General features: G+C 42.6%; 1 protein-coding gene across 1 annotated transcript in view; it reads right to left on the bottom strand.

Annotated features, from left to right (window-relative positions):
- Positions 1-1,885: 1,885 nt before the first annotated feature.
- adcy5 (adenylate cyclase 5) overlaps positions 1,886-14,393 on the bottom strand; it is a 95,678-nt gene continuing 83,170 nt past the window's right edge. Inside the window, exons 12-21 of the mRNA XM_088930367.1 lie at positions 13,576-13,663; positions 10,785-10,901; positions 9,610-9,774; positions 8,572-8,747; positions 7,856-7,876; positions 7,633-7,765; positions 7,014-7,277; positions 6,349-6,553; positions 5,165-5,289; positions 1,886-4,810 (exon numbers count right to left, since the gene is read on the bottom strand). Of these exons, the coding sequence (XP_088786493.1) occupies positions 4,682-4,810; positions 5,165-5,289; positions 6,349-6,553; positions 7,014-7,277; positions 7,633-7,765; positions 7,856-7,876; positions 8,572-8,747; positions 9,610-9,774; positions 10,785-10,901; positions 13,576-13,663 (1,423 nt within the window). The 3' untranslated portion in view covers positions 1,886-4,681. The remainder of the gene's footprint in view (positions 4,811-5,164; positions 5,290-6,348; positions 6,554-7,013; positions 7,278-7,632; positions 7,766-7,855; positions 7,877-8,571; positions 8,748-9,609; positions 9,775-10,784; positions 10,902-13,575; positions 13,664-14,393) is intronic.

Genomic DNA, 14,393 nt, shown 5'->3' with positions numbered 1-14,393 from the left:
AGAACACTGTCTTCTAGTTCCGTCTCTTCTGGTGTTTGTTCCAGCTGAGGTTTTAACCCCAGGTTGATTTTGATTTTTGTTTTTTGTTTTTGTTCAATGTTAATATTAAATTGGCTTTCAGTTATTGAAACATAATGGCATTTGCAATTGTTATCAACCCTGTACCACTTTCTGCGCATCAGGTGTATTGCCTGAAATGTAACCAGCTGGAAATCTGCAAAAGAGAATCATTGTGGGAGTGTTTGATGTAGTGTCACTGTCATCAGTGCCAGTACGTTGGAATTGATCACCTATTAGTAGCTGTTACTGACTAAACAGGGGGAAGCCAGTTGAAAAGATACGGCCTAAAGTTCTGTGTACTGAATTTGTTGGAATATGCTTGAAACTTGGTAAAAGTCCTGAGCAACTATTCCCGAGTGAAACAGTGGAAAAACGATGACAGTGCAGAACCAAGTAACCAAGTAAACCAAAAGTCTGAACAAGATCAATGACGGGCATTAATTAGAACTGAGGATTCAGAGCTTATCTGGAATAAAAACCAGCAGACACTGAGGTCCCCTCGGACCAGGGTGTGTTAACCACTGCATTGGACCATGTTTGATAGCCAAACTGACCTTTTCTCGTCTGTAAAAAGATCTCGCATGATTCACATTTCCCCATCGGTGTTAAAAAAAAAAACCAACAGAAAACCCCATACTGAGTCTTAGTTGTAAGTTAATTAACCAACCGCACACATAATTGCCACACAAGCCCTCCCTCCCTAATAAGAGCTTTTAACAGAGAACAAGTGGACTCTATAATCAGCAAGGTAAAGTCCCTGCCCATCTGCCTTTACATTTTTAAAGAGATGAAGATGTACCAAAGTCTAGTAATTTACCTGGTAAGTAACAGATGCTGCCCGGCTCATTTTCTGCCCCAGCGCAGATGCTTGTACTGTGGTATCGAAGGTCGATAACTGCAGGATGACTTGAGCCATGTGAGCAGTGGAACATGTCTGTGCACAGTGTGCAGACAGGCATGGCTGCACCCGTTAAGAGCAGCCTGTGTGTGGCTTGGTGTTAGAGGCAGTTGTTCCCAACTTGCTGACCCATCTACCAGTGGAAAGCACTGCTTCAGTTCCACTCGAAGAAGTGTGATGAACTTGAGGAACTGATTTCTCAAGAAAGTTCGCTACCTCCCTCTGCTGGAGATCTGTCATGTTGAAATCAGTTGTCCGGATCCTTCTCTTTCTTATTCATCCATTTTCTATCCGCTTATTCCAGGGCTGGTTGCAGTATCTCTTGTGTAATTGTGTGGTTTTTACAATGATTGAATCTAATATTTTATGTTTGCTTATTCTAACTTTGTACAGAAAGTTAAATATAAGTATAATGTTCTTCACTTAGCAGATACATTTATCCAGGGTGAAAGAAATACATCACAAAAAACATTTATTTTAAAGATTTAAGGGCATTAAATATTTTGCACACTTTTTGTATTAATGGAACAGCAGTTGAAATTAAGGGCTGTACAATGAAAATTGTTTAGATTGTAACTTTTTAAAATATTGTATCATCTGTTGCTTCACTTCACAATGGCTAATGTCTTCCTGTGAGTCAGAATACTTGAGGCTTTGAAGTTCAGCAAAGCTAAGATTTGAGGATTTTTTTTGAAACGCCAGAATATGAACACACTGTACCAAAACAATTATACCCCATGTTTTTAATTATATATTTTGTAATAACATTTTTCTGACAAGGTGATAGTAAATCAAATATTTTAATACAGTTAGCTGTCCAGATCGGGTTTTCCATACTTCAGTAACGTCAATCTGTAGGATTGTGTAAGACTAGCGGTTCAGACCTGAAGATACAGTACTCAAGAAAGATTAGCTCAGCACAATTAACATCACAGTGTAGGAGTTTATTGATGTAAAAAAACAGCATAGTGTTTAAACTGTGATGGAGTTTTAAGACAACTCTAGACAGAAGAATGTTTTTGTTAAATCCTCATTTTGAAATTCTCCTTTGGGACACATCTCCCAGTATCCTCTTCAGGAGTCTCAAACACTGATGCTGGAGAGCTCCAAACCAATTATTCTTAAAGGTCACCCTATGTCACCTGTTATTTAAAGATTTAATCAAGCAAATAATGTTTTTTTTTCAGGGGTTTACTGATGCTTGAGGGCTGAAGGATATTCTGAATTTGGTTCCAAATGATCTCTGAATTACTTTATTGATTGCACCACCTATTTAATTGATCATAGCTAAATTAGATCCAGGCTTGTAGAAATTGATGAATAACAGGCTACCTCTAAAGTCAGTTGGATAGGGGGCTCTCCAGGACCAGGATTCGAAACCCCTGCTTTAGAACCTAGCAGATCTCTGCTGGATATAAGATTAACGTGCATCACAGGTCAAATTTGAATTTCATTAATAAAGTGCTTCCTTACATTGGTGTCTTGTCTATTAAAGAATGAGAGATGCTGGCAATACGTACCTATGTTTCACTCCCCAAAGCACATCAATCACCTAACATTTATGTATCTTTAGCATTCAAATTTTAAAAAGCAAAGAAAAAAAATGGTATACTTATATGGAAAAAAAAACAAAACTATAGTACAGTAGCCCGCATTATAAACATCTTTCACATACTAAGACATTTCAAGAACATCAGAAGTTCAAACAAAACAACCAAAAAGAAGCTGCTATATCATTTTGAAAAGCACAGAAGAACTGGAGTGATTTTGGAAGCACATCAGGCCACCATTAATTTATTTTAGCTAGGTGTTTTTTTTTATTCCAAACTGCCTGCACAAAACTGGAATTCCTTTTCTATTGCATGAAGTACCTCGTAGTGAAACCATGTAGATACACGCCCTTCGTGATCTGCAGGAGAGTTCTACCACTACAGAATGGCCATTTAAAAGGAATAGTCAGGGGCGATCCTATTTTTAAGGAACTGAGGGCTGTGATATATGATAAATATGTACTGCAGATCTACAGCAGGGTCCTCATTGTACATTAAACACCTCACTAATTTAGGTCAGCCTACTTAACGTTTAACTTTGACATTCTTGCAGAATAATAAAATAATGACGAGAAAGGCCACATTCTCCCAGATCTCAAACTGGCGGTCAGGCAACATTTATTCTACACCAAAATCTGAGCGTTTTAAATTAGAGTAACAAAAAAAAAGGCAGCATACAGGACAAATTTAACATTCACAGGGTCGTCATTATCATAAACTCTACCCTGGGTTGACCAAGGCAGCTGCAGACACGCCACAGAAGATCCAGCTTGCCCGTTATTCACCAGGCAAGTAGTAAAGCTGTAACAGGCTGCTGGATTACTGCTTCTCCTGAAACTGGAAAGAAAACAAAGGTAAATTAAATAAAAAAGAACGTTGACTTCTGGAACCCGAGCTGTTATGGAAATGGGTAGTGGCACAAGACACGCTCAGACTTCTGTTGAAGACTTAACTCCGCTTATGCCATTTTTTTTGGGGGGGATTCTTGTATTTAGCTCTCCACTCCCTTGCACAGACATAAGTGAAGACGGGCACGCCTCTGGCATGCAGGAATTGGCTGCCTTGGGAGACTGGCAGTTCCCAAGATCATACCATGGAGCACTTGTGTCAACATCGGGTTCTACTGTTCTTGTATTGTTCAGTATGGATTTTACATGACCCTCACAACAGGGGTCAAAGCCTGGGTTTTGCATTTCAAACGTTATTGCCCACCCACCCCACCCCCCCCCCCCGACATGAGAAAAAAATAGTGTATGATTCCAATACTTTTGTCACCTATATACATTCAAATACACACAGGTGCTTCTTCCCATATATTAATGTACAAAATATAGAATCTCAAATATTTGCTAGAATTAGTTTTTTTTTTGGAGTCGAAATACAAAATGGCAAAAAATACAAAAGAAGCTTTTCTTGGGCTTCCTCTCTTATTGTCTTTTAAAGTGTCTGCAGTTTACACATCAGGAGAAAAATGTAAACTCGTCAATCTATAAACACACAAAGATCAACTGAGGGCTCATGAAGTTTTGCAGTGCCGCGGTTCTGTGCTCCACGGGTACAGACTCTGTCTTAGCATTGTGCTGAAGACAATACCACTTCATGATGTAGACAGAGGAAGGCACAGCCTCATCTGTTTATATATCTGTGTATATATATATAGATGAAAACTGAAAGTCAGTTTTAGTCAACAACCAGCATCTTCATGCAGATTTCTGTTGAGCGGTTTGGATCCTTCATCACAGAAAGTGGGAGAAACACTGATGCCACTTATCTGCGCCCCACCCTTTCACGATGGTACTTCCACATGATCTCAGCAGGCCAAGGGCTATTGGTTTCTTCTCCGTTCGCAACATTTAATAAGCAAATGCTCTGAGAGCATTTTTTTTTTCCAATTGGCATTTTCCGGGTCTCTTTGCGGCAGGTCTGTCAGAATTCTTTGGTCTCTGCAGGTCGCCTGCCTCTCCGGGAGAGGGTGAGGCAGACCTTGTCCTGGCCTCCCTAGGGTGGTATGAAAACGCGCAGGGTGCTCAGCGGGGCTGCATCCTTCATGTGGGTCTTCATAGGGATTCCAGCTCGCCAGAGGTCCCATCGCAAGGCCTCCTTTGTGCCTGCAACTTAACAGTCTTCCCACGCAACATTAACACCACGCACGTTTCTGGGACTCCTGAAGCTGTTAACTGCTCGGTGGTCCTCCATTCAAGAAATAGGTCATCATCTCTCCCTTGCCCTTGACCTTCACCACCCCTCGGCACTCCAGCGAGTACTTGTGAGCGGTCAGGACCTGGTACATGTCTGTGGTCACCTGTTGGGAGAGACGCAACGCTGGAGTGAATCAATGGCGCGGAACGGAAAGGTTTTGAGCGGCATGGTGACAGCTTGCTTTTCAGATGGAACAGAAAGCAAATGCCTATCACAAATCTTAACTGTCATTAGCATGCAAACGAAACAAATGCTAGCATGGGAGGTGTATCTGTTGCAGGCCTGTTTAAAAGTGAAAGTAAATGTGACAAGAAAACTGTTGACCGACCTACAAATAGATTTCTTGAAGTGTTTGTAGCAATCTGCACCGATAGTACAGTACATCTTGGTAAAGTAAACCACAAAAACCTATGGGGTAGTTTCTGTATTTGCTGCTTGGAATAACAAGGTCACTTACCTGTATTCTTTCAGGTACTCCAGTGCTGTCCATTCGACTGGCTACATTCACCGTATTTCCCCAGATGTCGTACTGAGGCTTTCGAGCTCCAATAACACCAGCCACAACTGGGCCAATATTCAGACCTGAAACACAAGGAACATTACGGCGATGATGCTGTGAAGTCCACGGGTGTCAGCCATGTGGTCAAGGTGCAGGCTTGCGGCCTTCTCCGTGCTTGGTCTAGAACAGATTCTGCTGATGTCATGAACTTGAAGTTGAACAGCTCGAGCACTGAGGACTCTCCAGAGTGTAACAAGGAATGAAACGGATCATTTCTTCCATTCTCTTAAGGGAAGAGAGGAGGGTCACTTAGTGCCCATTAATCCTCAGTCTCCTGCGCGAATTCTACTTACTTTCTGGGAAGTGCAGGGAATTGAAATCCTCGCTTCATCAAGGACAGGAGAAGGGCACAAATTTATTTACAGTAACACCCATCCCACAAAATAGAGTGGAGAAAAGAAACTCCAGGATAATAAACTCAGGATTAAGGGAAAGGAAAGAAGAAAAGTGCCAAGGAGCATAGGACAGAATGAAGTTCCATTACTTTCTCTGTCCCACTACCAGCCGTTTCACAGTCTATATAGTGTACAGTATCTTGTAAGCAGATGACTGAGCAGTGTCCAGTTGTTGCGTGCTCACCAGGAAACCACACAATTATGGTACATTTAATATAATGCTGGGAATCTCCGTCCATTCATTTATTAACTTCCAATTCAGGGGAGCCAGAGCCTATCCTGGCAAGTAACAGGCATGAGGCAGGATATGCCCTGGATGGGACACCAGTCCATTTCAGGGCAGATACAGACACAAACACAGACACTGTGCATGCACTCACACCAGGGCCAGTTTTTTTGCTGGGAACATACTGCTGTCTAAAAGAAAAATCTCAGTTATGGGATTTCTTACATGAAAATGGGTTAGTAGAATTAAAGTAGAACTGTTTAAAGGGTCAGTAAATCTGGTAATGACAGGCGTTGTGTTTCAGTTAATAAACAAGCAACACAGCTTCCCACCTGCCCCCGGCAGCTCAGGCAGAAACATCTTAATTCAGCAACGTGTGCCTGGCAAAAACTGCACTTGAAATAAGATTAATTAAAGGACCAATGTGAAATTAGGAAAAAGACAGTGGTCAGCCCTCTTACCAATCTTCATTTGGAAGTTGTTGAAGGAGTGCTCGTTAATGTACTTCATCTGGTCCATTAGCCTCATGGCATAGTCTGCCAGCGCTTTGATGTGCGTCTTCCCGGCTTTGTCGTAGGTGGAGTCGTTGAGGCCTGAAGCAGCCATGTATGTGCTGCCAATAGTCTTAATTTTCTCCAGTTGGCGGAACTGGTCCTCACTGATAATCTGACAGGAAGACAGAAGAAGAGCACTTCAGCACTTTCCCTGAGGAGTGGGCAGCATGACCTGCCTAAAGGTGAGAAACGGAAGCGACTGGCAGTTTTCTTACAGACTACATGACTTCAATTAGTAGGAAATGGAGCACCTGGTTGTGTGTAGAGAGGGGTTTGCAAAGATAAATTCTTGACCAAAACTAAAGGATGCTCTCGGGAGCCTCATAAGGCTAACAGGACGAAGCACATGTTGTGTCATGATCTAGATACATCTCGAAAACTGAAACAGGTACTAAGTAGTAAATTTATTCTATCCGACAGTTTGTCGGTATGTATTCTTCGGGTGTATCCTCACAAGCCCAGCAGTAGACAAGCAGAAGAAACGGCCGTTCCAAGGCCTCTATGTCTGTAGTGTTTGAGAGCTCTGAGGGCACAGAGGCAGTGGGCCAGTCAGGGGCCGGGGACTCTCTTGCCTCGTCAAAGTCAGCGATGATCTCGTTCAGCAGCCGCAGGCACTCCACGCCCTCGTTGTTGGCCTCCAGCTCCACGTAGAACTCGGAGAAGTTGCTGATGGAGGCGAACATGACGGCCACGCACTCGCAGGACTGGTAGTACAGCTCGTCGTTGCGCCTCTCCCGGGCCAGGAAGTGGGCGGCCACGTCTTTGGGCAGGATGTTGTGCAGCAGCCTCCGGTTGTAGGCCTGCAGCTCCTCCATCTCCTCCTTCTCCTCTGTGGCCTGGGAGGAAAGGGTTAACCCTGCTTCAGCAGCCAGAATATACCCTCAATCCAACAGCTCTACACTGTAGCGTTCTGTGTTCAGAACATTTTTTTTTCATTTTTAATACAGCATTATATACAGTACTTGATGAAAAAAACTCCATTTTGTCTTCCTGCTAGATTTTCATTTAGTTTTCACAAACATGAGCTTTCTTTTTTTATCCTTTCACTTAAACGACAAAGAAAAAAGTAGGGGGTTTTAATATGAGCCCTGCAAGCAACAACTGTATTACTACACAGACTTTCTCGCTACACAGCTGTAGTCATCACAGGGATGTACTCCTCAGCTCTCTGCCTGTCATGATTCACAGTACCTGCAACTTCCAGAGGAAGTCGAGCCGCGCTGTGGACTCCACCTGCTGGGCATGGAGGTACAGTGCAAGGACAAACACTGTGATCACCACAGGAGTCATTATTTTCAGTGGCACCTTCGAGTCAATCATGGAACTGCAACAGAGAAACGCCTTCCTTTAACAAACTCAGGGACACCGGAAACACGAGGAGAACTTAAATATTCTCTATCCTTCTGACTCTTACCATGTTCCATTGGTGTCACTCCTGAAAGAAAAACAGAAACCAATGAGATTTTCATGCATCTTCCAAAAGAAACCCAATGGTTAAATCTTAGCTTCATATTGTAACCTTATGGTATTTACTTTGCTAAATATCATCCAATTATCCTTATTAAAATAAAAGAAAAATCTTTTACAAGGCACATCTTGCCAAGAAACCAGCCATCCATGTAAAGAAAAGGCATCTGTTACAATGTCAATTAATTAAAATGTTGCATAATTAAACTCAACATCTTTGCATACCACTGGGTAGAACGTGCTCTTCCCATTTGACTAAAATTTTGAGCCAGACTATTCTTCCCCTTCCCCCCCCCCCCCCATCTGACTGGAAGGTGCAGAGCTCTGCCACTTAAAAGAGGCCGCACACAACAAAGTCAAGGAGTACAGTTCTCCCACAGTACTTGCTTAGCTATGTGATAAGCGTATACTTTTACACACCCTTCCTTTGAAAGAACCTGTACTCTGTTGCTGTCCAGCATTACCAATACAGATGTGTGTGTGTGCGTGAGATCAATCTTGTGCTTGTTGCTGTGTTTCAGTCCAATCTTACAATGTTCCTACATCAATGAATTACCTCAGGTTAATCCAAACCATTTAAGGTTTTCATATAATTCTTGTGACCTGAGCTGAGGACACTGTTCCCATGATTGTGACTGCCTGAATGCTGAGGACAGGACTTACAAGGCATTCGCTGTCACCAGTAAGTCCACATTGTCAAAGAGGTTCACCTCAGGGACCTCAACGATGATTACATACAGCAACTCGATAAAGACCATGAGGATGAGTTTGCCAATACTACTGATCTGCAGGAACACAGAGCAGGCTAGAAGGCTCAGCAACACGCAGGCTGTAAAATACTGTAGAAGAAAGAGGGAGAGGGGGCAGGTTAGACCAATACACACAAAGTGTACAACACAGTGGGTTCATTGTTTAAGTCTGACACTTTTCCCAATTCCTTTCAGCTTAAGCCTACTACTATCTTGGTATAACATCACATCCATAACACCTACTACAGCACAGAGGACCTTATTACCACCCTAGGGTATGAGTTTGGAAATTCTGATGCAAATGAAAGAGCGCCACCTACTGGTCCACCAACACCACTTGCAGCAACAGCCTAGTTTAGTTTAGAGGTCTCCCATCCCAGTACTAACCTGGCCCTGCCTCACTTAGCTTCTGACATCCGAGCAGACCAGGCTACAACGTAATGACATTGAAGGTTTATTAGCTTTTATCACTCATCTGTTTTCTAATATCTTCATCAGATTCAGGTTTGCTGGGGAAGCCGCAGCCTAATTCCACCAGAAATGGGCGCAAGTCAGGATTCACCCTGAACGGGACACCTGTCCATTGCAGGGCAAACAGGCACAAATACGAACACGCTCACATCAGGCGCAATTTTCCCAGAAGCCAATTAACCTGCCAGTATGTATTTGGACTTTTTGGAGGACACCCATGCAAACATGGGGAGAAAATACAAACTCCACGCAGACAGCACCCCAGGAGCTGAACCCAGAGCCCCAGCACTGCAAGGCAGCAATGCTAACCGCTGCACCACTGCGCCACCCGGCTTTTATCATAATCTCCTAAAACTGTTTTGCTTGCAACCGGGGCAAATTGTAAAACATTTACACATTTCAAACTGGTTCAATGGCCCCTTACAATGGCATGAACCTGTAAGACTGACGTCTACTTAAGGAGGGGCACAGAAAGACATACCTCTGGGAAACTACAGTTAGGCGACACACTCCCACAGAAGCCCTCGACAGTGTAAAGGGTGTAGTTGAAGCTGGAGCTGTAGACATGGCATGCATTCACACTGCTGGGCTCAATGTTAAACTCCCTTCCCACACATGCCTGGATGTCCTTAGTGCTGCAGGTGAACTGAAAGACAAAAAAGGAGCATGGAGAGGCAGCACAGGACAGGGCATCAGGTAAGAGCTACTGCAGCCTTTCGTCAAAATAAATACTGTTGACTGAAGCACAGGCCGGGCTGTTTTGGTATGTGGATGTGGCATGTGTTTGTGGATACTGCACTTTTAAATAGATATGCAGTCATATCAAAAAACTTTCAGACCTTGTGCAAATCATGTGGGTTTCTCATTTAATGAAGTTGAATTTGTGTGTCTCAGAGTTATTGTTCGCCAGTTCTGGAACAGTTTCTGATTTTTTTTTTTTTGCAAGGATGTTAAAAACTTTATTTGCACCATAAGAGAAAGACTGAACAAATGAAACACCTGTGCCTGAGTGGCACATGGTCAACACAGAAGAGAAGAGTCTGCAAAATGATAATCATACAGAATCAGTTAACACAGTGTATTCATTGTTTAAGCTTGAGACTCTTTCTGATTACCATTCAAGCTTAAACCTACTGAACGACCTTGGTTTCACATCACATCCATCACAACTTCAATAGCACAGAGGACCCTGTCACCAGATCGGGGTAGCGGGTTGGAAATTCCGATCAAGAGGGAAGAGCATCACCTACTGATACTGACACCTACCACCTACTGGTCCACTAATACTACAGATACAGCACATACAACTTTAGAGATCTCCCAACCCACTACTGAACAAAACCATCCTGGCTTAGCTTCTGAGATCTGACAAAATCAGGCTATGAGGCAGTAATGCTGTTGTCAAAAGTATGACTAGCCATCAAAATCAATTTCCTAACTTTCCTAAGGTGCTTCTAGAGTAGAGCAGTAGCACAACAGACCAGTAGCATCCTGCTGTAATGTATAGTTTTGTGACAAAAATTAAACCCAAATCACTTGTATTGGAGACATCACATTCAAACTTCTGCAAACCATTTAGCTCCCAACACGTATCCTGTAAGTGTGGAGGTGTGTGGAAAAAAAACAACAACTTAGGGATTCAAGTAAGCAACCCACTATGTTGATAAAGGCTGAGAGAAAGACCAGGATGATTGTGAAAACTCCAACAAGCGTGCTGTTGATTCTGGACTGAACAATCTTCTTGGAGAGAGTTTGCAAAGGCACTGGAAACAGCTGTGGACACAAACAGAGCAATGTTAGAATAGTGTCTGCCTTTACTGGCAGGCATTCACCAGATCCCCAGAAATTTCACAGACAGTGCATTAACTACAGTGCTGGGAAGGAACCTTGTTTTATATACACAGTAATCTCATTTATCCAGTTGCGACTGTTATCCAGTATAATTATTACCTGTCAATGTTGATTTAAGGAAAAATGGGCCTGATCAGAAAGTCTCTCATCACTTCTCCCTACTGCAGCGATTTAATTTTCATTGCGAAACACATACACATAATTCAGGCTGTGTCGATTATTTTTTATGTGAATAGCTCAAACAGTACCACGCCCTCTTACTCAATTATTTGAAATAATATTATCTAACCATAAAAATGCAACCTCAATACTGTTTTTCCCTTTAGGATTACAGTAAAAAAAAAAAGGTTACAGTTTGTTAGGCAGGTGAAGCAGTGAACAGAACACAAATCACTTAAAACTTTCAGATATAGCCAGCAGGGCTAGTTTGTGCTGCATGGTCACTACAAGAGAAGATTTATGGACACCTTTCTGTCACTGACACCATGAGTTTGTTTGATGATATTGCTAAAACACAGAGAGAAAAAACACAGATGCCCTCTAAAGGTGCCCTTTCCTCCTGATACAATCCAAGTTCATTAATATCGAGTGCTGAACGTGCTGGACTGTGGCTCAGAGCAGCACTCCTTAGCTGATCTGTAATACTCCACACTCTGTTGGTCTGCAGAAGTGATTTCTGCTCAGGGCGAAAGTCACCAAAACAGATTTGTTATAATCAGCCTCATGTACAGCTGATAGAGAGCTGACCAAGAACATGAGACCGAAGTGAAAGGAATGAATTAGACAAGCAAGTGGAATTGACAGCATTGCATCATGGACTTGTGGGGTTATGAATCAAGGATAAACTGTAAATGAGCCATTTAAAAAAGCCCTGTACAGTATTCGACAGGAAGATAGTTGAAAGACGATGGATGCACGATGAGGAAAACAGGCAATTAAAACCTGAGGCATGTGACATCTGAAGAAAATCAAACTGTCTGGAGAACAGCAAATTAAAAAAAACAGCATCACTCACAGGACAATTCGACTCGCTGTTCTCCTGTTGGTTAGCCCAAAGCAAAAATGAGTAAAAAGCAGTAGTAATAATGCTCTCATTTGACACTGGGTTGCAGCTAGACTGCAGGCTTGGCCAATGATGGAAATCAAGCTGAAATGAATGTGCTGTCAGGAAACTACAGAAGAGTAAATTAGGGAAGCTAAGTGGCACCTGCTGGCGAAGGAGCAACATCTCAAGCCCTAGTACAGCTCTGCTCCTGTCATCCTGTGTGAACTTTCAACCTCTGGGTCTTGAAGATATAACATTTGGGTCTACACAGCTCCTCAGCTCGACACATGCTTAATTAAAGCCTCTTGAAACAGAACCAGACACCTGTTGGTTTATCAAGTATGAAAATGTTTCTGTCATTGTCTTTTCACTTGAGTCAGAGTACCAGAATGAGTTGTAAAACCAATTAAGTAGAAATAAAATGTTTAGGTCATAGAAGATGATGTGACTTCCCCGGCTTTTTGCTGAAATTCAATAATCAGGTCAGACACTGCTTTTCCAGGTTCACATTGACTTACTGACTTGGAAAATTATATAGTATTAAAGTATTAGCAGTCAATCGATGATATGCAACAAAAGTAGCTGCCTTTTTTCTCCCACTACAGATTGCATTAAATTAAAAAGATGCTTTTTATATTATTAAGTGGGATTCACCCTTGGTTCTTGCCTGCATTTGAGCAAACTAGCATAGAAGAAAAGTCTCTAAAATACAGGTTTAATTCTCCAGCGTTAATGACTAATTTTTCAACTTAGAAAGACAGAACAGTCTGGAAGAAGAGTAGCAGAGCAGCAGGACTTTCTGGGATGCCACGTGTAATGTCTGGGTCTACAGTCTCCACCAGGAGTCACAGACACAAGAACACACAGGACTGGCAGAGCAGTGGACTTTTCCACTTTCCCACTTCCAGTTCAGCACACTAGGCTACCCTTTGAAGTAGTTTCACTTACACTGAGCTCCTCTGCATGCAGGCTGAGAAAGGAAAACAACAGAAATGCCAAAACACATGAAGCCATGCACTCAACAGCGCACCACGATTAAACACCTGGACAGGGATGAAATGGTATTGGTTTCCGACTTCTTTGTTTTTTAGCTCTGTCACCTGGCCTGCAAGTTGCTAGAAGATGCGGTGGAATAGGGGCATGATCACAGAACTGGGAGGGAAATCACATCCACATCCAGCCTGGTCCCTAGAGGGTTTTTTGAACTTGAAAAACACTCAAAACGTGTTGTACTGCACCTGCCTTTGTTACTCACATGGGCGTCCCTTGATCAGCACGCTGCTAACACTGTCACACTGCTCCTTGGATAAAACCAAATCAAAAAGGCAGCCTTGGCCCAAACACAGCGGAGTATCTGTCCATGTTGTTTTCACGTTGCAGAGCTGCAGAGACAGCCTGCAACAAGCTCACGTTCTGCCATTAGGATCATTAAAAAAACTGAGACGAATACCTCCTGATATTGATCTGTACAACTGAAATGAATCCCCCTGTGCCTGGCCTCCCCACTGATCTGTGGAGCAGGGAATGATGCTGGGCTTACAGACAACCTACCCCAAAGCAGGAGTACACCGCCGAGACAAACATCACTGCCAGGAGGAGCAGCAGGCAGGTCACATAAAAGCCGATCATCAGCGACGAGCTGAGGGGTGGACAGATGAAAATGGTGAGAGGAGAGGGCTAGTATTCTTGAGGCAACTGAAATACCATTTGGGTCGCAGCATGAGACAGCCAACAATTAAATTATAGGATATTCCACTGCTCTTATTAATTAGTGTGTTAATAAATATCTAATCAATCATGAGCTTGTTTCAGGCAGCATTATTTGACCTACGAGAGATCACATGCATCTTGATTCCAGACTGCTGCTGTGGACTTTCCTGTGACGATAACAACAAAATCAGTTTTTTTGTCCCATCCAACGACCCACTGGGTTTCATACAGTTTTGAACCAACCACAACCCAGACCCAGCCACAAATTAAGTTCAGCTGCTGAGCCGCCTGCAAAGCTGTGAATTGAATGGATTGGTTGCCAGAAATTCTCTTGTACGGGCAGCAGGAGAACCGATATACAAAGCATGGATTGACGCTTGTATCTCCCACTGCATTAATTTTTGTCTGCTTTTAAAATTAAAACAGTACCATCTATGAATGGAATATAATAGCTCTATTATCAGGTTCTCTTCAGAGTCTGTTAATTGCAATGAAAACATGACTTGTGAGACTGTTAAGGTGCATTGCAGAGAAAAAACACTAATCCAGCCCAGATGGGATGAATGTAAAAGACCTAAGAAATATTTGGTACACCTCTTAAATTGGGAATTATTTGTTAAAATGGAAAAAAAAATAATTCTGACATGTTGGCTATGTGG

Source organism: Atractosteus spatula, chromosome 13 (genome assembly GCF_055471065.1).
Source record: "Atractosteus spatula isolate fAtrSpa1 chromosome 13, fAtrSpa1.hap1, whole genome shotgun sequence".
Lineage (NCBI taxonomy): Eukaryota > Metazoa > Chordata > Actinopteri > Semionotiformes > Lepisosteidae > Atractosteus > Atractosteus spatula.
This window is presented reverse-complemented; position numbering and strand designations above follow the sequence as displayed.